Source organism: Salmo trutta, chromosome 23 (genome assembly GCF_901001165.1).
Source record: "Salmo trutta chromosome 23, fSalTru1.1, whole genome shotgun sequence".
Taxonomy (NCBI): domain Eukaryota; kingdom Metazoa; phylum Chordata; class Actinopteri; order Salmoniformes; family Salmonidae; genus Salmo; species Salmo trutta.
Genome location: NC_042979.1, coordinates 9,795,860 through 9,820,781, shown reverse-complemented (window position 1 = coordinate 9,820,781; position 24,922 = coordinate 9,795,860). Strand labels below are relative to the sequence as shown.

Sequence of the window (24,922 nt, the reverse complement as noted above, 5' to 3'; positions counted from 1 at the left end):
GTAAAGGGGTGGGGACATAACAGTTTTCTGATTCTTCATGTCATCCACTGAGAGGGAGGACATGCGACAGTTGAACATGATGTAATTCTCAAACACACACACACGCGCACGCACGCACGCACGCACACACACACACACACACGTGTATGTCAGTAGGATGACACGCAAGGAAATATGATGTTAAAAAATATTTAGATCAGTGTGTGTGTGCGTGTTTATATGTTAGAGGTTGATGGGAACTCTTCTCCTCTGACCCACCACTACAAATAAACTTGCCACTGTAAGGACTTCTGTTTAATCTACTCTTTACAGGGCTGGGTGATACAGGGACTTGTGTGTGCGCAAGTGCATGTGTGTGCACGTGCCCTTGTGTGTGTTCACGCGCAGTGTGTGTGTGCGCGATTGCCTGCGTGCACGCTCGTGCATATGCATGAGTGTGTGATTTAAGGTATTCTGAATCAGGAACTGAAGTACCTGCAGGGGAATGGAATAGCACAGGAGGATAAATCCCTTTTAACACCCTGAGAGAACAGACTAGTCATGAAGAGCACTGGACTGAACCTGCACCATAAAAACAAAGACCTCTCCAATCCTTTAGCTCACTCCAACACACACACGAACGAACGCACACGCACAGACGCCAGGGAGAAGTTACAGTAGATAAGTCTTTCATCGGGGGAAGGAGATTGAAAGCTGCACGTAGAGTCAATTTGAAATAACATTTCTGTTAGATTTTTGTCTCTTTCCAAAAATAAAAAAACGTATGTTTTCAGTTCACATCTGGTTTGAGTCTGATTTTAATGAGCCAGGTGGTTTTCTAACAATATACTGTGTGTATGTTTGTCTTTGTGTGTGTGGTGTGTGTGTGTATGTGCATCTATCTGTCCTCAAGCTTGTCTGTCCTCTGCAGCTGCTGTCACAGACACACACGGCACAAGCAACACCCACACACAGCACCCGTAACACACACGGCACAAGCAACACCCACACACAGTGAGCTGAGAGAGAGGACCTGTCACTGTGCATCTATCGACTGACACTGTCCCAGGGGAAAGCGCGCACACACACACACACACACACACACACACACACACACACACGCGCGCGCAACGCGCACACACACACACACACACACACACACACACACACACACACACACACACACACACACACAGCCCAAGGAACTGCAGTCTAACTGCAAAATGAGGTGAAGTAAAAGAAAGCGGAGGAATTTTAGCTCCACGAGACCGTGTGGGTTGACTAAGGACAATTGCTGTTCCCTGGGCTGTGTGTGTGTGTATTTATGTGTATGCGTGTGTATGTCTGTGTGTGTGTGTGTATTTGTATGTGTGTGTGTGTTTGATTTTGTGTTTGTTTGTGTGTGTGTGTATGTGTCTGTATTTGTGTGTGTGTGTGTGTGTGTCTGTATGTGTGTGTATTTGTGTGTATGTATTTGTCTGTCTGTCTGTGTGTGTGTGTTTGATTTTGTGTTTGTTTGTGTGTGTGTGTGTATGTGTCTGTATTTGTGTGTGTGTGTCTGTATGTGTGTGTATTTGTGTGTATTTGTGTGTATGTATTTGTCTGTCTGTCTCTCTGTCTGTCTGTCTGTTTGTCTGTATTTGTGTATGTGTGTGTGTGTGTGTGTGTGTGTGTGTGTGTGTGTGTGTGTATTTGTGTGTGTGTGTCATGCCAGGGGCTAGCTAGGTCTGGCAGACTGTGTCATCCTCCTGTGTTTTCCTGTCATGCAAAAAGGCCTTTCCCTCTTGTTTCTTTGCATTTTACGCTAGAAATACTGTAGAACTCTAATTACATTGAATAAATTCAAAGACAAATGCCATGGAAATAGGACGTCAAACCCCTTTCCATGTCCTAATTTGCATAATGTAGGATTTCATCCAAAAACCTCTGCAGCTATTCATCATTGCCTACATGGGTGAGGCTGTCGTTCTGTCTAGACCTGGGTTCAAATACTATTTGGGGTATTTCAATTACTTTCAAAGACATTTGGAAGTAAGAACTTCAATATATTTTCTTTAAAAACACAAGGAGTTGAATATTGGAATGTATTTGGAAATACTCAAATACACAGACAAGTGTATATTCAAATAGAAATATTTAAATATTCCATGCATTTGAATCCAGGTTCCGTTTGGAAAAAAATAAGTATTTACATAACAAATAATCAAATGCACATGTATTTGAACCCAGTTCTGGTACTGTCAGGCATGTAATGCTGCAGTCGTAGAATTAGAGGGGTATTCCTGTCACGCCTGCTCCCACACTTCCTCCCTCTTCTCTTCTCCAGCGTCGGTCCTTACATTACGACTCCAACCACTTCTAATTCTATGGATTTTCCACTGCCTCAGGAATCCTAACAGCTCTGGAAAATCTCTGTAGCCAATCAGTTTGTCTATAGACCAACCGGCTAGTTTATTAAATACATCTAATACCATCTAGTACCGTGTCGACACCCCTTGCCTCCAGAACAGCCTGAATTCTTAGGGGCATGGATTCTACAAATAGGAAACGTTCCATAGGGATGTGGGTCCATGCTGACGCGATGGCATCAGGCAGTTGCTGCAGATTGGCTGGTGGTACACCACCGCCACCAGCCTGTACAGGTGACACCAGGCAGGATGGGTCCATGGACTCATGCTGCTTACGCCAAATTCTGACTCTGCCATCAGCATGACCCAACAGGAACTTGGATTTGTTGGGACAATGCCATTTTTTCCCACTCCACAATTGTCCAGTGTTGGTGATCGCGTGTCCACTGAAGCCGCTTCTTCTTGTTTTTAGCTGATAGGAGTGAATCCTGGTGTGGTTGTCTGCTCCAATAGCTCATCTGTGACAAGGACTGACCAGCTGTGCGTTCCGAGATGCCGTTATGCACACCACTGTTGTACTGTGTTGTTATTTGCCTGTTTGTGGCCCGTGTTAGATTGCACAATTCTTGCCATTCTCCTTCAACCTGTCTCATCAACAAGCTGTTTTCGCCCACAGGACTGCTGCTGACTGGATGTTTTTTGTTTGTCGCCCCATTCTCGGTAAATCCTAGACACTGTCGTGCATGAAAAGCCCAGGAGGGTGGCCGTTTCTGAGATACTGGAACCGGAACGCCTGGCACCAACAATCATACCATGATCAAAGTTGCTTAGGTCACTCATTTTGTCAATTCTAACCTTCAATCGAACAGTAACTGGATGCCTTGAAGCCTGTCTGCCTGCTTTATTTAGCAAGCCACAGCCACGTGACTCAGTGTGTGTAGGAGCCATCCATTTTCGTGAACGGTACCTAATAATATATACAGTGTATTTGGAAAGTATTCAGACCCCTTGACTTTTTCCACATTTTGTTACGTTACATACAGCCTTATTCTAAAATGGATTAGAAAAATTGAATAAACATCAATCCACACACAATACCCCATAATGACAAAGCAAAAACAGATTTTTTGAAATTTTGGCAGATGTATTAAATATGTCGTGTCTTTGGCTATGCCGGATTGTGATATGACATGCTATCCTATAAAATCCTTTCTCTGTAATTAATATCACCTGATTAGCTAATCATGTAAATGTAATTAACTAGAAAGTCAGGACACCACGGAAGAGTGTTTATAGAGCCGTTATCTTCCGAATAAACTCTTAAAGACTTAATATTTTACATTGATAGCCGTCAATGTTAATCATCATCTTATTTTCAGTCTCATAATGAAAGTTGTTAATTCTTGGTTATCTTCACGAACCTTGGCTAACAAGTTGAATCAGCAATACAGAATTGGGTTTAATTATTTATTTACTAACTAAATAATTCACAGAAATGCAAAACAAACAGATATGGTTACAAGGAAATGATAGAATGTGCCCTAGTGGGCTAAACCGGCATGGCAGCTTGTTACACAAAGAGAGGGGGTTGGGCTTGAATGAAAGAGCGGGAAACTGAGTAACAAAGGGAGAAGCTGCTATGCCATCGTAAATACATTATTGTATGCATTCTAAATTACCGCCCATTTGGAAAAGGAAAATGCAATAAATATTTACTCTGAGCTGCGCTTCGGTAGGTTGGTCATAGATGCTGGCCGTGTTGGCCAACAGAGATCTTCCTGTCCTCGGAAGAATATCACTGGTGGTAAAATGATACGTTGTAGTATCTTCGTCGTGTGTTAGATTGGATACGCCGTCCGTCCTTTCCTAGCCCACGTCTACAGCGGCCGCTGCTAACTCAACGGCTAGGAAGTATCACTTCTGTAGTGAATAAGAGTTCAAAGTTCATAGCATTCGCAACCAAAGCTAACGCTGAGGTTGGCTTAGTTCTGTACTTGACATGTGTGTCCTTTTAACGCAGAGGCTGCAGACCTCACGTACCGGAACTCGGGGTTACATTTTCGTCACTGACTTATATAGTGGTGAGGGGAGAAGGGTGTGTTTCATCGTTTATAACCCCTGTCTCTTCACAGGGGCGTGCCACTGATTGGTCAGGGCTCTTTCCTTATGAAAACCCAATTCTCTCATTTGGAAGCTAAAATTACATTTAATCTCCTAACAAACAGTTTCAATGTCAAACATTTAAATTGCACAACAAGAATGTGTAGACTTTCCCAGGTACAGTTTATGTCGTCCTGTCATCAGTCATAATATCTCAGATGACAACCGAACTGACATCCATACTCATTAAGTTCTAACGCATATTTCCAACTGGTTCTATTACCGAAATATGGTTCCTTACCCCCACTTGTTTGATGTTCCCAGACTTTCTATGTTTAACAAGGCTATTCAAAAGTCCTTCAGTAGGGTCAGAGAGAGGGGAAGGGAGAAAGGTATTTATGGGGGGTCATAAACCTTACCCACAGGCCAACGTCATGACAAATATAAAAAACAGAAATACCTTATTTACCTAAGTATTCATACCCATTGCTATGAGACTCGAAATTGAGCTCAGGTGCATCCTGTTTCCATTGATCATCTTTTAGATGTTTCTACAAATTGATGGGAGTACACCTGTGGTAAGTTCAATTGATTGAAAAGTTTGTGGTCATACGCACATCCTTAAAAACATTGGTGCTGGGATAATAAAGAATACAAGTATAGAACATGAAGGCCCGCACACTGTTAAAGCTCCCAATTCACTGCTTTATTGACAATGTTTCGATCCGAAAGGGATCTTCATCAGGTCAAAGAAACAAACTGACAGATCACATCCCAAAATATACACATTTCACCTCACATGACCATTGCGGACATGAGGCATGGTGGGTGCAAAAGCAATTTGTGCATCTCTATAATTGAATAACAATGAGATGGGTACATGTAAACATAGCAAAAAAAGAATTGTCCTCTCACTGTCAACTGCGTTTATTTTCAGCAAACTTAACATGTATAATATTGTATGAACATAACAAGATTCAACAACTGAGACATAAACTGAACAAGTTCCACAGACATGTGACTAACAGAAATTGAATAATGTGTCCCTGAACAAAAGGGGGTCAAAATCAAAAGTGACAGTCAGTATCTGGTGTGGCCACCAGCTGCATTAAGTACTACAGTGCATCTCCTCCTCATGGACTGCACCAGATTTGTCAGTTCTTGCTGTGAGATGTTACCCCACTCTTACACCTAGGCACCTGCAAGTTCCCAGACATTTCTGGGGGGAATGGCCCTAGCCCTCACCCTCCGATCCAACAGGTCCCAGACGTGCTCAATGGGATTGAGATCCGGGCTCTTTGCTGGCCATGGCAGAACACGGACATTCCGGTCTTGCAGAAAATCTCACACAGATCGATCAGTATGGATGGTGGCATTGTCATGCTGCAGGGTCATGTCAGGATGAGCCTGCGGGAAGGGTACCACATAGGGAGGAGGATGTCTTCCCTGTAACGCACAGAATTGAGATTGCCTGCAATGACAACAAGCTCAGTCCGATGATGCTGTGACACACCACCCCAGACCATGACGGACCCTCCAAATCGATCCCACTCCAGAGTACAGGCCTCGGTGTAACGCTCATTCCTTTGATGATAAACGTGAATCCGACCATCACCCCTGGTGAGACAAAACCGTGACACGTCAGTGAAGAGCACTTTTTGCCAGTCCTGTCTGGTCCAACGACGGTGGTTTTGTGCCCATAGGCGACATTGTTGCCAGTGATGTCTGGTGAGGACCTGCCTTACAACAGGCCTACAAACCCTCAGTCCAGCCTCTCTCAGCCTATTGCGGACAGTCTGAGCACTGATGGAGGGATTGTGCGTTCCTGGTGTAACTCAGGCAGTTGTTGTTGACATCCTGTTCCTGTCCCGCAGGTGTGATGTTTGGATGTACCGATCCTGTGCAGGTGTTGTTACACATGGTCTGTCACTGCGAGGATGATCAGCTGTCCGCCCTGTCTCCCTGTAGCTCTGTCTTAGGCATCTTACAGTACGGACATTGCAATTTATTGCCCTGGCCCCATCTGCAGTCCTTCATGCCTTCTTGCAGCATGCCTAAGGCACATTCACGCAGATGAGCAGGGACCCTGGGCATCTTTCTTTTGGTGTTTTTCAGAGTCAGTAGAAAGGCCTCTTTAGTGTCCTAAGTTTTCATAACTGTGACCTTAATTGCCTACTGTCTGTAAGCTGTTAGTGTCTTAATGACCGTTCCACAGGTGCATGTTAATACATTTTTTGAGTCATTGAACAAGCATGGGAAACAGTGTTTAAACCCTTTACAATGAAGATCTGTGAAGTTATTTGGATTTTTACGAATTATCTTTGAAAGACAGGGTCCTGAAAAAGGGACGTTTCTTTTTTTGCTGAGTTTAGAAGTTCCAGAAAATAATATATATTTACAAAATGACCAAGTAGGTGACCTGGAAGGCAAGACAAATCAAAGTGACATATTCATGTCAGAAATAGTCTGATATCTCCTGACATCAAATTCAATTGATTGGACATGATTTGGAAAGGCACACACCTGTCTATTTAATGTCCCACAGTTGACAGAGCATGTCAGAGCATAAACCAAGCCATGAGGTCGAAGGAATTGTCCGTACAGCTCCGAGACAGGATTGTGTCGAGGCACAGATCTGGGGAAGTGTAAAAAAAAATGTCTGCAGCATTGAAGGTCCCCAAGAACACAGTGGCCTCCATCATTCTTAAATGGAAGAAGTTTGGAACCACCAATACTCTTCCTAGACCTGGTCGCACGGCCAAACTGAGCAATCGGGGGAGAAGGTCCTTGGTCAGGGAGGTGACCAAGAATCCAATGGTCACTTTGACAGAGCTCAAGAGGTTCCTCTGTGGAGATGGGAGAACCTTCCAGAAGGACAACCATCTCTGCAGCACTCCAGCAGTAAGGCCTTTATGGTAGTGGCCAGACGGAAGCCACTCCTCAGTAAAAGGTACTTCACAGCCCGCTTGGAGTTTACCAAAAGGCACCTAAAGGACTTTTAGACCATGAGAAACAAGATTCTCTGGTATGATGAAACCAAGATTGAACACTTTGGCCTGAATGTCAAACGTCACATCTGGAAGAAACCTGGCACCAGGTGGGGGCAGCATCATGCTGTGGGGACGTTTTTCAGTGGCAGGGACTGGGAGACTAGTCAGGATCGAGGGAAAGATGAAAGGAGCAAAGCACAGAGAGATCCTTGATGAAAACCTGTTCCAGAGCGTTAAGGACCTCAAACCGGCGTGAAGGTTCACCTTCCAACAGGACAACAACCCTAAGCACACAGCCAAGACCACGCAGGAGTGGCTTCTGGACAAGTCTCTGAATGCCCTTAGAGAGAGAATAAAGTAGACGGCATCGGTCAAAATCGTGATTTATGACCCTTTGTCCGGATGGCACGTACATGCCCAAATAAGGGCATCTGGTCAGGACATCCTGGCGGGAAGGTGTCACGTGGTTAGGGTCATATAGTTGCATCCTGTTCTGTCATGTGTTAGAGTGTGTGTTATTTTATATCTATATTGCATCTATTCCTTTGAAGTTGTCATGATGATTGATGTGTAGGGACCTCGTTGAACTGGGGGGGTTGTGTTCGAACATTTCAAAGAGGATGGCCCCACACCCCACCTATTTTATTGCTCTTAGGGTTGTTGTCTATAAAATAGGAATGTCCGGGGGGGGATTGTGTTGGAGGCACACGACTTATAAATAAGACCCAGAACAACACATGCGGCCCCAGAACACGAAACAAGATTTTAAAAATAAATATGGATTTTGGTAAAGCAGTGATGACCGTAACAATGGAAGCAGGACCGCGGCTGAAACATAGAGAGAAGGCCCAGTATAAAGCAACAATATACGATGCGTCAAAAAAGCGGTTTCTATGTGTGTATAGAACCCAAATACCACCCATAACTGCACTGAAAGATCAAGTGATGATGTCTAATGGACAGCACTGGGGGTATCAGTTTGATTACCAGGTCCATAGAGTGAAACTCTATACCGTAGCCGAAGGTGGAGAATATACAGACCCGACTTTAGGAGTGGACTACGGGGTTGAAGACTGGTCGGTTTTTCGCAAGGTTGTGTGTCCCGAACTGAGAGTTATCACAAAGGGATATAGCTTGTTCACGGGCTACGAGACCCGTTGGGAAGGTACCCCAGACTCCTCAGGAAGAGTATTTCACAGGGTGAAAATACAGAGAAAGAATGGACTTCCTTGTGGCTGCGTGGAGTTCTATATCAGCAACGAGGAAAACCGCAACCAAAACATTCGTGATGGTGGCCTGACTGGGGATTTCAGGTTGCGCATGCTTATTCCTTTTAAAAGTTGGGATCTAATGGAATTTAAAATGTTAGAGTTGTTGGACATTCTTTTTGTACAGAGCCAACAGTGGCAGAACATTGCTCGGCTAAGGAAGTGCATTATATATACGAATCCTGAGGATTATGATTCAAAGGAACCCCAAGAAGGGTCATCCTCAGAAGGGTCAGCCCCCGAAGAAACAGCTGCGTTAACCACGCCCTGACCCCAAAAGGACTAGTTCAACAATTAAAGCCTCCGGTTCTTCATTTCACCATATACCATGGATATTCCTACAACATACCAGGACTCCGATACGTCATGGGGGCCAGACCCTAAGGACTCTATGCCTCGCAGCCAACCATTCTACTCCCCCCAGCCAAGACCCCCGATATGTACACAGCCTGAGGATGTGTTTGATGGGGTGGTCAGTACTATTTTTGTGGACACCATCAAGGCCTCTGTAGCCACACTTTTAAACGTGGTGATTGGGGAGTGTATACGTGAAAAATGCATCGGTTGTGAGATCAATCACCCCAGCCAGCGCCGGCATCCGTGTTTATACGAGCCCCCAAGATACTACTTCTTCAACCATTTTGAGGAGCTGATGAAAAGACTGTGATCCTGCAGGTTTATACCTGTGCTGGTCAGAGCCCTGGAGTCTATGGGTCTTGTGCCGTCTATTCCCAGAGTTTACGGGGTAACCGAGGCTTTCCTACATGAACTGAAAAAGGCGATCTACATCCACGAGAAACTCAAAGAAATCCGACACACCCTGGTGGTCGACAACAAATACAGGGAAGCTGTGGTGGATGATGTGATGACTTTCTGGCTCAACAAAACCCAAGAGAACGAGTGACAATACCTATTTGTTATTTAGATGCAAAGCAATGGGGAACTATATACATACGATATTAGAGAGAATAAATATGTTTTTTCTTTTGAGAGAACTTACAAATGTGATGCATCAAATTATTGAAAATAAAGTGAACAATGTATCGTTCTACACAACCCATAATACATGGGCTAATATAGAGCGTGTGCTAAAAATGGAGCAAATCATGAATCATGTACGACATACGGGCGAGAGTCTACAATGGACACAACTGGTCTCACGTCTTGTGGATGATTCTGAAGAACTAGAAACAACCTTGTCTAAGATTTTATTTTATTTGTTTGAAACACCGTTTAATTGTAACATGTATCATATTTGATGTTTATATACTTATATAGCGGATGTGTGTGTTTTAAAAATTCAGCGACACAAGCCTGTAAATCTAAACCAAATATACAGGTTGTTGCATGCTTGGATCGTTGAGAAAATGGGGACAAGTGTCCTGCAACGAATCCTGAATTGCCTGTATACGTAATACTTGATGTTTGCAAAAATAAAAATACAAAATGAAAATGAAATGTTGTCGTTATTTGAAAGTGGCTCATTAACGTTATTGTACCTCAGAGAGGCAGGAAGGATGGCGGAGCAGATGTTGAAAAACGTGTATTACACCCCCTCTAACCCCGGGGTCTTATGGGGGTAAGGAGCGTATACAGAGAGCTATAGCGGAAGAAACACGTAGCCGGTTATGCATTGCTCAAGTGAATGAGTGGTTAGTTGAGCAGGATGCTTATACTCTGCATAAACCTGTACGAAAACAATTTCCAAGAAATAGAGTTTTTTCTACTCATCCCTTGTCCCAGTTTCAGGCGGATCTATGTGACATGCAGGCCCTTGCAAAAAAAATGATGGGAATCGATACATGCTAATGGTTTTCCATATTTTCTCTAAAATGGCCTTTGTAAGGGTCTTAAGAAATAAGAGTGGGGCAGAGGTGACCAGGGCCTTTGACTCTATCTTGAATGAAGGAGGAGTCCCCAAGAAAGTGCAGACTGATGGTGGGAAAACATTTTTTTATAATGCTTTTCAGAAACTCATGAAGAAGCACAATATAGTATATTTTGCCACAGGCTCGGTTTCGAAAGCTTCAGTTGTTGAAAGCTTTAACTGAACTCTGAAGGAGCGGATGTGGAGATATTTTACAGCTCACAACACGCATAGATATATCGATATAGTTCAAGATTTAGTAAAGGGGTACAACTACAGCTACCATAAGAGTATAAGGATGAAGCCCTCAGAGGTCTCTTCTGAAAACTCTTTTCAAGTCTTTAAAAATCTGTATGGTTTGTTCCCCCTCCGCAGTAAGAACAAAATTGATTTTAAATTCCTAGTGGGGGACTTGGTACGTATATCCAAGTTGAGGGGTGTTTTCGACCAAAAATATGAGCAAGGTTACAGCGATGAGTTGTTCACCGTTACCGAATGTCTACCGCGCATACCCCCTGTCTACAAGTTAAAAGATTATGACGGGGAGCTTATAGCGGGATCGTTTTATGAGAAGGAACTACAGAAGGTACAGATGGGTAAAGACAAAGTCTTTCATGTGGAGGAGATTCTAGATCATAAGAGAGAAAAGAGTAAAAAATGGGTGTTGGTCCGTTGGAAAAACTGGCACCAAAAGTTCAACAGTTGGGTTTTAGAGCAAGATGTGGTGGAGGCATCGGGGGTTAACTTAAACCCTCATGCATGATAAATACAACATCATTCGTATGTACACAGGAGTGCATCATGGAACACAGCGGCTTCTACCTGACCCTCCCCAGTAATGCGTCTGTGCATATATATAGTAATAACCAAAGTTCGAATTATACAACCAATTTTCCAAAGCCTATAGAGTTATCCGAGGCCTGGGAAGTAGGTCTCAGCGAGATTACATACCCCCATAGTTGGTATAATATCAAAGATAAGGACCGGCATTTTTATTGCAAAAGGATATCGGAACCTGCAAAATTTATAACGATTAAAAAAGGGTCCTATAGAACCGTCGACAGGATCGTCTCAGAGTTGAATGAACTCCTAACCCAGAACAATACGGAAATACTCTTGAGCTACAACCCTATTCATAAACGTATGCAAATCTCAGGGGCTGGGTATAAAGACCACCGGTAATTTAGCATACACGTTGGGGAGGGTTCCCAATAAATGGACATAAGTGAAAGATAAATTATCCCCATTCCCTGCAGATATACATGCAGGGTTTTACAACATATTTGTGTATACCGACATCACATCATATCAGAGGGTAGGAGACAGTTGTGTGCCCCTCCTGAGAACAGTTCATATAGAGGGAAAGGATGGAGGGATAGTCACTGTCACCTACGACAAGCCACACTACGTACCTGTAAGCAAGAAATATATTGAAAACATTCTGGTTGAGCTTAAAACGGATCAGAACGAAAACATCGAATTTACTTATGGTAAAACAATTATAAAACTCCACTTTAGGCCCTCCAAAGCCTCTCTACATATATAATATATTATTAGTATTTTATATATATATATATTATTACTATTATTATTATTATATATATATTTTTGTAATATTTTTTTTATAAACATAATACAAATAAATTAAAATGGTTATGGAACACAACCACCATCTCGACCCTAACCCCTATGTCTCATACTATGTTGATCAAGTGGGTAATGGGTTACCCGGCTATACATTTACATTTTAGTCATTTAGCAGATACTGTTATCCAGAGCGACTTACAGTAGTGAATGCATACATTTCATTTCATGCATTTAAAAAAAATAATAATAATTGTACTGGCCCCCCGTGGGAATCAAACCCACAACCCTGGCGTTGCACACACCATGCTGGCGTTGCAAACACCATGCTCTACCAACTGAGCCACAGGGAAGACTATCATGGATCCCCGACCATGTACGGTTTGGGGATAGGTGGTATATTTCGTAACCTCTTTAGGATGGTTTTACCGTTTATGAAGAGAGGCCTCAGCATAGCTAAACCACATTTAAAATCAGCGGCTAAAAATATAGTAAGTGAGGTTGTAGCCAATGCTATGACCTGAAGGGCGTCACCAGATGCCGAGCATCAAGAAGGCTCCGGGCTTATGATGTTGTCTCGAAGACCAAAAAAGAGACCTCCATGTGTAAGACGCAGGCCAGCACCTAAAAAGCGGAGGTTAACCGTTAAAAGAAACTCAGTAAGTCAAAGACGTGGTAAAGTGAGGAGGTCTGGACCTAAAACGACAAAAAGAATACATGGCTCTTTTACACCGCATGTCCTCTGACGCTATAAAGACAGAGCTCGATCTTTTCACGGCCCCCTTAACCCAACATTCAATAGACAGGTCCTGTTATGTGGAGATAGCCCCACTCTCTGCCATTACCGACAGCGGTCCTATAGAATTTTTCATACCAGGCCATGGTGACAACTATCTGGACCTCAACAACTCCTTGGTGCATTTACGTCTGAAAGTGACCAAAAGAGATGGTACTAATATTGCAAATGATGCCAAAGTGAGTCTCATTAATTACCCCTTGGCCACCATCTTCTCCCAAGTGGATGTGACTTTGGGTGAACGCCTAATCAGTCAAAGCAGTGCCACATACCCCTATAGAGCAATCATGGAGTGTTTACTCAACTACTCCGAAGACACTCTCAAGACACAATTCAGCGCCGGGCTGTTTAGCAAGGATACTGCAGGAGTCTCTATGGAATCGATAGACCCTTCCACCGGTGCAAACAAAGGACTGGAGGCACGCGCTCGCTACTGTGCCGAATCTCGAGAGTATCATCTGCTAGGGCCTATACACTCTGCCATTTTCTTTCAGAACGTTTACTCTTAAATTCGGTTGATTTAAGACTCAAATTAACCAGGGCCAAGGATGAGTTTTGTCTGATGTCTGCCCTAGACGGTGACTTTAGTTTAAAAGTGTTGGGGGCAACGCTTTTTATTAAAAAAGTGTCTGTATCTCCGGCAGTTCATCTGGGTCACACACAGGCTTTGATGAAAGGAAATGCCCTTTACCCTCTCCAAAGAATTACCATGAAAACCTTTAGCATACCTGTGGGCAGTAGAATCTGCAGTCAAGAAAACCTTTTTCTAGGCCCTTTACCCCGCTACGTGGTTATAGGTTTGGTTGATCACGCCTCTAATACGGGCAGCTTACATAAAAACCCATTTAATTTTCAACACTTCAATGCAGAGTATGTAGCTCTCTGTCAGGACGGGCGTCAGGTCCCTGCTAAGGCTTTCCAACCGCAATTTAATAACAACATATCTGTGCGAGAAATGTACAATCTATTCCTGGCTACCGGGAGGCATCTAAAAGATCTCTCTTTACCTATTGACAGAAATTATTTGTCAGAGGGTTACACATTGTATGCTTTCAATTTATCCCCTGATGATGACACCTCAGGAAATCTGTCAGTGGTGTCCCAAGTTAACCTCAGGCTGGAAATGCGTTTCCGTACACCTTTAGCCTGTACAGTTAGCATGATTGTTTATGCGTGCTCTGATTCAATCTTGGAAGTGAATGCCCGAAGACAGGTCTTAGTGGATTATTATTAAGGACCGTTGAGCAAAGACATGAATACCCAAGAGTTGGAAAGGCTCATGACCCGCTTGATTGGAAAACAATTTTATGAAGTGTGGGCTTGTGATGAATTACCTATTGAGAAATGGCCTGAGTGGCCGGCCATGTTTATTGTCAATACCCATCCTAAACACATGGCTGGTGAACATTGGCTAGCTGTGACCTTAGAAGATGAAGGAGGAAGAAAAATCGCAACTTTTTTTGATTCCTACGGCTTTCCTCCCGGTTTTTCACATTTCCCCAAATCTATTAAAGAATTTTTGACCAAAAACCGATCAAAGATCTACTACAGCATCAAACAAGTGCAAGATAACCTTTCCACTAATGTGGTCAACACTGTGTATTCTACCTATGTCAAAGAGCCCGTGGAGTTTCATTTGAAGATGTTAAGTCTCTTTATAATGATGATTTAAGAAGTAATGATAAAGTTGTAGCTTGTTTTGTTAGAAAATATCAAGTGTTCAAATATGTGTCCTTTAAGACTGTGTAATCAAGGCGTATGCTCACATCAAATGTTTCAAGAATGCCACAAATGTTAAATTGCTTAATTTTTCTAATAAAATGTATTGAATTTAATCATAGTCATTCAAAAGTTGTTCAAAAGTCATTCAAAAGTCATTCAAAAGTCAAACCACCCTGAGAGATCGGGATTAGGAAAAGGTCCGGAGGCGTTCATGGGGGTAAATGAGTCATCATTATGCACTTCATAGGGGGGAGGGGTTGTTGGGACATCTTTAGGGGTGCTGTAGCTCGGTGAAGGTTTTTGTTTTAAAGCTTGAATCTGTTGACGAAGCTTATAGTTGGGTACCCCCGAGAGGGGAATGTTGAGGATTGCCAGGGCTTTAAGAAACTGACGCCACCCTGGAGGTCTTCGGTCATCAGCAACCTTGTGGGCTGCCGTGGTACTTTTAAGCAAGTCAAGCATATGTGAACCCTTGACAACAGCGCCCTGAAGGATAAACTCTCCTTTGTCATTCCAAGTAGCGGTCCCCTTTGAGTCTTATCTTGTTCATAATGTATCTAACATTTTTCCTGTTGCGTGCCGGAACATGTGTCAACATGTCATGCATAACATTATCTTCAACACGCATTTGATCTTCAGCCAGTAAGATCGCAGGTAGAGGCATTACAGGGGCTTGGCTCTCTCTAGGCGCGTCATCTTTTAAAGGTTCTGGTAGGGAAAGCGTTAAATGGTTGGTATCTCTCTCACCTTGTTTTACCAAGGCCAAATACCTTTGCAAAAGGTTTGTATATTTTTGGACCTTATCATAGGGGTCCAATCCTTTTCGGTTCAAAATATCCTTCATGGCCGTATCCAAATCATTTTCAGCTGTTTGGCTGATATTTTCAGGACCCTGCATTTGTTTTTTTAGTCTATCCAACTCTTGTTGAGGCACCAAGTACATTTTATTTGCCATCACACTATGTGTTCAACCCCCACGTCTGGCAGCAATAAGGCTGGTGATGAAGGGCACAGCTATAGTGTTACGAACCGGCTCAGAGTTCGCAACAAAAGGGAGACAACGTGGAGACAAGGAGTATCAAAATATATATTTATTAAATAAAGTAAACTAAGTAATTAACAATGGTATGTGTAATCAGTAGTGTAAGTGAGTGTTGGCATGCATAAATGTAATAATGCAGGGTGTTGAAGGGTGCCAAAGCAAACAACCAAAAAGCCACAACTAGCACAACCAAAAACAACAAGGTGTCTGCATGGAGAGAGTCTCCCCAATGAATGTGGAAGAGGTGCCTTTATCCTGGGACACACCCGGGCCCAGGTGTTTCCCATGTAGCTGACGACCCTCCCAACTCCGCCCACCGGCATCCTAATAAGGAACAAGAACAAAGAGAATACGGCAGACAGAGTGGGAGGGTCGTCACAATAGTTAGCAACGGCAGAAGAAAACCCCCAGACTGTTGTAGGCTATGTCTTTTCTTTTGAATACTGGCTCCTTTATTGGCAAAGAGTTTGATCCCGGTCTTTTGTCTCTTTAATTTTTTGAATTGGGTCAGGGTGAGTGGAATGCGCCCTTTGAGAAGATTCAAAGCAATCTCACATAGGGTTAATATGAGATCTGAAGAACAGTGACCCAAGATGGCCTTCCGTTCTTTAGCTGTAGCCCCAACTAGGCATCTCAAGAGGGGCCGGTTTCTTTTTAAACGCAGAGACATAGCGGTTACTTTTTTGAATGTACGCAGCCGGCCAACCCCACGGGAACAGGCCGGTTCAGAGCCTCAGGTGTTCTGGAGTATTTTCTTTTAAATCCACGATTAAATAAGAAAATGACGCTTTGGTAGCGTCCTCATAGCTCTCCATAAAGTAGGATTTCCTTCCCGGGTACATCTGCTGAGCTAGAGTGTTAATTTGAAGTTTGTCTCTAGAGTTTTTGAACAAAACCATGTAATTGGCGTTCAAACTAATGGTACGGCTGTTTTTACCTTGGTGAAACACATTCTGCACCAAGTAAAGCACAGACAGGTTTCTATGATGAGTATATTGGGTAAAAGCTCATGCAATTTCAGGATGTTCGCTACCTGCAAATAGCATATCGTCCAAAACCAGCAGATTGTTTTTATGAGGAGGTAAAAGTTCATCATCAGACAGGTATTCAGGTATTCCTTCAAAAAACTTGATTTTTATTTTCTTCAACAATTCATCATACAAAGGTTGATAACACGAATAACACCACACAATATTGTCAGGCTTCTGAGATAACACATGTTCAGAATTCTCTAAAATACTTTTTACAAACAAGTTTTACCACTGTTGGAGGGGCCTGCGATTAAGGCCGAAAATGGTAGTTGCAACTGGGGGTCAAAACCTTCTACAGCAGCCATTATATCTTAAGCTTTAAGACACACTGGGGCTTGTAGCGTAAGTCAGTAGCCAAAGGGCAATGTGGTCCCGTTAAGTAAAAGCAGTCTCTTGTCATAGACTACCCTGAATCTTTTAGTAAGTGGGGCATTCCTGAGATGGAAGCCCTTTTTATCCCTAACAATTTTTTTGTAGGAGCTCAAAATCTCCAAGTCACTATTCCGATCGTTTATGAACCCCTCGACCAAGCGTGTGATTGATTCCAAGTTTACACACGGGGCATTTTCGTAGTTTTGAGTCACGCCTTTGGCTTTCAACACCACGTGATTGTCTTTTGTCCTAAAAGCATAGCTTTTGGGCCCACAGGAGGACCATTCTGTGATATGGTCACCATCTTTGAGTTCACTCGTTAAACCACCCAGATAGTTGCTAAGTGGGGGCTCCAGTCACCCTGTTTGCTTACATAGACCACAGAGTCTGTGTCGTGGTAAAGAACCCTCCTCTGAAGCTGCTCCATGAGGGTGTACAGTTCAAGTCGGCCATAGGCCGTGGTAAATGCTGCAAGAAACACATTTACATTACCCGGGGGTAGAACCCACTTCTTGTTACGTCTCCATTGCACCAGGGCAATGTCTTGACTCAAGAATGAAAAATTTGAAATTTCGTATTGGTCCGAAAAAACAAATTCCAAAAATTCTTCAGGGTCTTTAATGAGCGACGTTGTTAGCATATTGCATCTCTGCGAAAGCTTCCCCCAAAGCGAGTTTAAGTACAATTTCGACACATTTCGTTTGGTCTTGTTGACCTCTATTCTGTCAGGGTCAAGAAGTATGCCTTCTCTGTCATGATAGTCTTGAATTTACTTGTCTTTGCTCTCTTGATCTGTGACCGATGCCGGATAGCCTGAAGCCATTTGCTTGCATCTCAAGAAGGTCTTGATGTACTCTTTAAAAAGAGTGTCTGATTTCCTGGAAAAGTTCCACACTTCAAAGATTTTGGCCACACGATACCCCATCTCTAGAGCCTTAGAGAATTCAACTGTGACCCATACACCTGTCAGGGCTCTTTCCTGATCTGAGTGATCACAAGGCTTTTCCTGGTTGTTGTTTTCTCTGCCGGTGCGACTTAGGGGAAAGAAAAGTTTTCCTTGAGGTCCCTTGTAAGGCAACACTGGTATAAACAAACCCCTAGGAGTGTAGACAGTTGCTTTGATCAGACCAAAATAGTTTTGGGGTAAGTCAAAGTCGCGGTGAATCATTTCAGGATGCCCCATAGGATAGCATGAGGAACTCATTACATAAGGATAAAGAGATGTAAAATCTACATATCCTATTGTCTCGTCTGGTTGCGCTACATACCGCAAGGTCAAAGCATTGGTACGGCCTCCATACAAGGCCTGTCGTGGTTCCAAGGGTTCTGGTGTGTCAAAGCTGGAAAGGAAAGCTCGAACATGAGGATCTGACTTTTTGAGTGCGGTCCACTCATGCTCCCACATAACATTCACTTTCAAACCGTAAGTAGCCTGTAAAGATTCCAATTTGTCTTGAAACTCTTGGTACATTTCCCAAAAAGTATTTTGGGTTAGGACACACATGGCCTGTGGCTCAAAGCAAGATTTACAACCGTGGAAGAAACAACCGTTGTACTCAAACACGGTCTCAACACCGTCAATCTGTGTGTATCCATCTACATGATAAGCCCCAAATGCCTTCTCACCCCTATTCAAAGCATGTTGAATAAAAATGTCTTTATCCTGGGTCAAGTACTCCAACCACTGAATGGAGCCACTAGAGTATGACTTGAATTGGCGTCGGTAGTTGTCAGGCGAGGGGATAGCTATAGATGCTAGAAGTAGAAAGTGTGTACGATAGGTTTTCATGCATGCCGATGCAATAGTTGTACAACTCCAGGGGTCAATGCCTGCATCTTTGATTACCTCTTCTCTGAATCTGAGGCATCCTTCACAAAGTATAACTACATCGTTGTCACAGTATGACTCCATCTCTTTGTGGAAATCAAAAGTGCTGTGACATACTGTCTCGTACCATGTCATGAATCTCTCTCGCTCTTTGGGAGACATTTGATCACACCCGTACATTTTGGGTCTCGGATAAGAGCCAATATAATGTAGATTCTCCTCAGATGTAAAAAAATGGGGGAAAAAACCTTTCACAGAGTTCTCAAAACCCAAGGCCTCAGGCATTTGAGCCAATCTCATGGGTAAGAAGCTTAAACTGTCAATGTATCTCTGGTTGAAAGCGGGGTCTACAAAACACAAGATTTTACTACCTTGAGCTATGACACTGGGTGCAACGCCTTGCTGTATCAGAGGGTTCAAAAGAAGGTATGAATCATATGCTCTAGAATTGTGCGCTATAAACGTGAAGTTTCTGTACTGGGGTTTTCTGAAGTGTTTTAGAAAGAGGAGTGCACAATTGGGTCCCTCTGCTGACCACTTATCACCCTTGAAAGTCATGGTAGATACAAAAATAGGCAAATGAACCCCTGATTGTTGATTAGTCTCAAATTCATAAAAAATGTATTTCTCTGAATGTTCATCTTCAGCCAAGGGTTGAATATAACACTCGTGTGGCACTTCTTGAACCACTTCAGAGTCTCTGCTTTTCAAAAGCCCTTTACAGATTGGGCAATGTATGATTCCACACACGAGGTTTAGGGCTGTCTATTTTAAGGTTGTAATTGCAATGGCATTTTGGACATTTCTTGTTAATGTCACAACTGCTTACAGATTTACAGGCCTTGGGGTGCCATGTTTCAATGTTGTGTTTTTCGTAACAGTAGGCCGAACGGCATGTCCTGTGACAATCCTCACAGGGTGTCAGGTTTAAGGGCTGCATCGGACATTTTTCATCCAGACATATGGAACAGTTATAACGGCACGAGTGCCCCCCCCCCCTTTTGGGTGTAGCCGGTATGACAGGCTGGACATACATAAGGTGCGCCTAAAAACGTGCAGATGTTGGTAACAGCATAATAATGGTCGTTTTGCACATAAAAGTACAGAATCTGAGGATGAGGTTGTGGGTTGTTTTGGAATTTCAAGAGAGCTGCATTAGCTCTACTGTGGTACAAAACCACAATCTTGATGTTCAGAAAGTTTTCAAATTTGACTGTCAGAGAATGTCACAGCATCCTGTATGCCCAGACCGACAGCATTTTGAAGCTCTCTAGCGTTTTGCAACGCCTCTAGATCCTTACATCCAGGGTTGAGTAAATGTGCTAGGCCTATTGCAAAGCATAGCTTATTACCGTGATTTACCGGGATTGTGAACGTTAGCTCAGTTGGTAGAGCATGGTGTTTGCAACGCCAGGGTTGTGGGTTCGATTCCCACGGGGGGCCAGTATGAAAAAATATATATAATAATAATTTTAAAAAATGTATGAAATGCATTAGGCGATCTAGTTTCCTTCTCTGCCCCCCACCACCCAGGGGTTGACGTATTATTTGCACTACAAGCTCTAAAGTTCTATCGGCTATGACGGATAAATTTGATTGAACAAGTCGTTCCAGCAGGGCTATAAATTGTTCAAAATCTGCTTCACCATTGGGTAAAATAAGACAGTGTTTTGCATACTATCTCCACAAATTTCCAACTGTAAGATATCACGAGGTTCGCCATAATCTCTGGCCCTGTCTAACAGTTCGTTCAGAGTATCCAAAATCATCACGTAAAAAAAACGCATAATCGAGATTTCGATTCAACCATGTGAAATTGAAAAATTGTCTAATCTCTGTATTGCGGAATTTATTTCTGTACACAACCCTGACACTTCTATCAAGACCATCTCCCTCATGATTTATTAGACAATTTTCCAATTCCTGAAAAACATCGTATTGCGTTTCAGACTCTTCGGACATGGGCGTTAATGGCGGGGTCTGTGTGGGTTCCGGTGTAGAAGATCTTATGCTCTCGTTCATATGGTTAATTAAACAAACTATGGCGGCCGGGATGTGGGATAATTGGTTTTCATCGGTCGTTCAGGGACTCGTTCATATGTTTAATTATTTCGATCAGGTCGGCGGGAATCTGGGATAACAGCTTTTCGTCTATCGGAATTATGTCCGTTACCCCTGCCTCGTTCATCCGTTCAAATAAAGCTTGGAGATCGGGCGGTATTTGGGCCAACAGGCTTTCAACTGTCTCAATTATTTATGTCTGTTGGCTCGTCCATTTGGGTAACTATTGATGTGTGTTCTTGTGGTATTCTGGAAAGATCCATGTTACATATAGGTTTTTTAGCGCCTGTATTTGCGTTTTTTAAACGTTTTGTTGCTTAACAAACGGGGCATTGTTCTACGCCAGAAGGATAGATCCTGACTGTATTGCCGCTCGAGTAAATCCACCATTCGTTTGTGTAGAAAACCTTTCTGGATCTTAGAGCCCTGGAAAAGGCAGTAATAAACCTAGCTTGTTCTATTTCAGGTTTGGGTGTTTCTACATAAGAATTGGAGGAATCAAGAAGGTTGGCCAATTCGCAGAGGAGCAAGTCGTCTACCTCGGGAATGTCATTTAAAACGGTGAAATCATACGGTTTCGTTGTTTTATTGGGAATGTCCGGCGCGCCGAAATCCTCTGCGTGCTCTCGGGGTGTATGGTCTTCTGTGCCGTTATACGCCGGGGAGGAGTCTACAAGAAAATAATATATACAAAAAATAGATTATTAAACATTGAAATATTTTAGGGAAAAAATGTCAAATACATTTCAGATATAATACTATATATTAACAATACATAATTAAATTACCTCGGCTTTTTTGACGTGGGCTGTTCTAATGAATCGCGGAAAACTTGGGCTCTAGACTTTTTTCACCAGGCCTTCTGATTCTGCCGGGCATGTCTCGTTGGAGTCTGAAAAAACATTATTTGTCATTGTTTTAACATATTCAATCATAAAAATGTATAAATTATAATAAAATATGTATTACTAATAACATAGATAATGGCTTCATACCTTGTCCATGTAGCGCCGTTTCTTGAAGCAGTAACTTTTCGGGCCGGGGTGATTCTGCGCAATGCACTTGCGCACAAGTTGTGCGTTGCTTGTTTTGGTCTGAAATATGGAGCTTGGTTCCTGGGGGAGTTAGGGTAAAGCCGTTCGTACAGAACAGGAGAATAGCATCTACGTCATGTTCAGAGTACATGAAGCATCCGTGATCCTTTTTTGTGGTCTCAGCTGTAAACACAAAACTAGCTTTTAATATAGGGTTCACACTTTTTTGTTTTTAATGTATAAACATTCTTATGGATTTTATTATTGGCCTTACGTCGACAATAGTGTGATGGGGACTGGCTGCACGCGTTTTGTTCCACTGAAACCCCCTCTAACGAAGGCTGTTCCCAATCATCTATTCCCCGGAGCAGCTGTGTAAAGGACTGAGATCCTAAAAACGTTAAACTAATATTAACAGGTATTTATACTATATACACATTTTTAAAATATAAGAATACGTGCATTTGACATATTATCTAAAAAATAGTTGTCCACCCGTTTTAGAATATCGATATCAAATTTTAATATCCTTACAATTCCCTGAAAATACCTCTCCAAATCTAATATATTATTTTCACTAACTCACCTTCAGAAAGCTCCATTAGGATGGATTCACAGATGATCTTTTAGCTGTTCTGGGCTGATAACTCTTCGGGGCTGTTGGCCTGATGTCTGTGTTATATCTAGCCTAGCTGTAGAAGAACGCACATCTGCACGGTTTCACATTGTACATCACTCTGTCGTTTAATGACATGTGCCACTCATCCTGACAACCCTTTCATCCGTAAAGCAGCACACTGTCATAAACTATAACAACGTATAGTATGACGTACAGCACGTCGTACCATACATAACATTTCCCCCCCCTTTCCAAAACCAGGGACTGGTACCATATATAAAAATGTCCATAGGGCAAGAACCTAGAGTGATACCTGTAAGAAATAAAACATTAACCTTTAAACGGAAGGACTCTCCAAACTAGCCAGTTCAGTCCATTAACCTGGAGGTTGACTAAGACACCTACCGGAGCCTAAGAATGAAAAGAGGTTAAGTAGTCCCCCAGATGAGCAGGGCGAGTTCGTGCCCGTATAGGCCTTTCTTCAACCGCCACCGCTTGTGGCTCTGGCCCTTGGGGAGCCCACAGAGGCTGGGGCTCGGGTGGTAGTGGTGGGGGAGGTCCATCCGGTGGCGTCTCTGGCCTGCATGTCTGTTCTGTGTGCATTCGTATTCCTTGAGGGGCAGGGACTTTTCTGAGGCGGCTGGCGTGCCAGCGTGATCCATTGCTCAACATGAATGTGGCGGGCCCCAGTTGTCGACTGACCTGCAGGGGGTCCGACCAGAATGAGGCCATTTTGTTGCACCGCTGAGGCCGTCGGGCTCGGACCCAGTCAGACACTTGGATGATCGACTTCTTCACCCTGTGTGCCTTGTCAAAACGCTGTTTCATTTCTCTTTGGTGCCTGTTCACTGCCTGCTTTTCTTGGGTGCACCTAGTTGCCGGTTCTGCAACTCTCTGCGTTCTGAGTCTGTCCAGTGGCAGTTCCATCTCACGACCTAGCATGAGAGATGCCGGGGAGGCCTGTGTTGTTGTGTGTTTGCTTGCTCTGTAGTGCATTAGCGTTTGATTCAAAGCAGTTTGGAACATGCACCCCTGGACCAGGTGCGCTCTGATGCCGTTCTTCAGCGTTTGGTTAGCTTGTGGGTTGTAGTAGGCCGTGCGGATGTGTTTGATTCCCTTGTTGCTGAGATATGAGGAGAACTCGGCAGAGATTAGCTGGGGCCCATTGTCCGTGGTAAGGGTGAGGGGCAGGCCCCACCTTGTGAACAGGCTGTCTAGGATGTCCACGATGGCCTGTGCTGTGACAGTTCCGACAGGAACCACTTCTGGCCACTTAGAGTGGAGGTCATACACCACCACCAGGAAGCGCTGATGGTGAGGGACTGCGTGACCATGGATCTCGCCACAGATGTCCAGTTGGATGTGCTCCCAGGGGCGGGAGGGCCATGCGAGAGGCTGCAGGGGGGGTGGGGCGGACTGTCCTGTTTTCCCACTGAGGAGGCATGCAGCACAATCCCTGACCAGGGCTTCAATGTCGTGGTCGATGCCTGGCCACCACACAAGGTCTCGACATCGCTGTTTGACCTTCACTATGCCCAAGTGTCCCTCGTGCGCCATGGATAGAACACGCGCACGCAGACCACTTGGGACCACAGTGCAAAACCCTCGAGAGACACAAACTTCTTCCCAGCAAGACAGTTCGTGCTTCACCCTGGCGAAAGTCGCCAGCTCTTCCAGCACGTGTGCTGGCCATCCAGTGCGTATGTAGGTGCGCAGGGTAGACAGTGTGGGATCCTGTTCCGATGCTTACTTCAGCTCTTCCAGGGAGACGACTGACTGAAGAGGAGCGTAAAGCATTTGTACGAGCTCTGTTTCGTGGTCGTCTGGCAAGACGGTCGGAGCAGGAGCGTCAAAGGAGCGTGAGAGGAGGTCTGCCACCACGTTATCCCTCCCTGGAGTGAACTTCAGCTGATAGTTGTACTGTCTGAGGCGGTCGGCCCATCTGTGCAGCCGAAGTGGCTTGTGGCCAGTTCCTGATGCCGACAGAAGCGTTGTGAGGGACTGGTGGTCGGTTCGGAGCGTGAACAGACGGCCATAGAGGTAGAGGTGCCACCTTTCGCACGCCCAGACACAGGCCAGTGCTTCTCGTTCGCCCACAGAGTACCGTTGTTCTGTGGGGCTCAGGGCCCTTGAGGCGAAGGCGACGGGCCTCTCAATGCCATTCTGCAGCTGTGAGAGGACAGCTCCTAGTGCTCCAGCTGAGGCGTCACATGTGACAATGGTGGGGCAGACGGGGTCAAAGTGAGCCAAGACTGGGGCTGTGGTGAGCTGGCTCTTCAGT

General features: G+C 43.9%; 2 protein-coding genes across 4 annotated transcripts in view; both read right to left on the bottom strand.

The window, feature by feature from the left end:
* LOC115159265 (rabphilin-3A) overlaps window positions 1-24,922 on the bottom strand; it is a 65,576-nt gene that overhangs the window by 19,087 nt on the left and 21,567 nt on the right. The window lies entirely within an intron of this gene.
* On the bottom strand, window positions 16,806-22,187 carry LOC115159266 (uncharacterized). Of its 2 annotated transcripts, XM_029708820.1 has the most exons (3): window positions 21,984-22,187; window positions 21,777-21,880; window positions 16,806-21,658 (listed from the first exon to the last, which is right to left on the bottom strand). In XM_029708820.1, exon 3 carries the CDS (start codon window positions 19,483-19,485, stop codon window positions 17,869-17,871), a length of 1,617 nt encoding a protein of 538 aa, XP_029564680.1. In that variant the 5' UTR covers window positions 19,486-21,658; window positions 21,777-21,880; window positions 21,984-22,187; the 3' UTR covers window positions 16,806-17,868. The 2 variants fall into 2 exon arrangements, with proteins under 2 accessions (XP_029564680.1, XP_029564682.1); XM_029708822.1 differs by lacking the exon at window positions 21,984-22,187 and having other exon boundaries at window positions 21,777-21,977.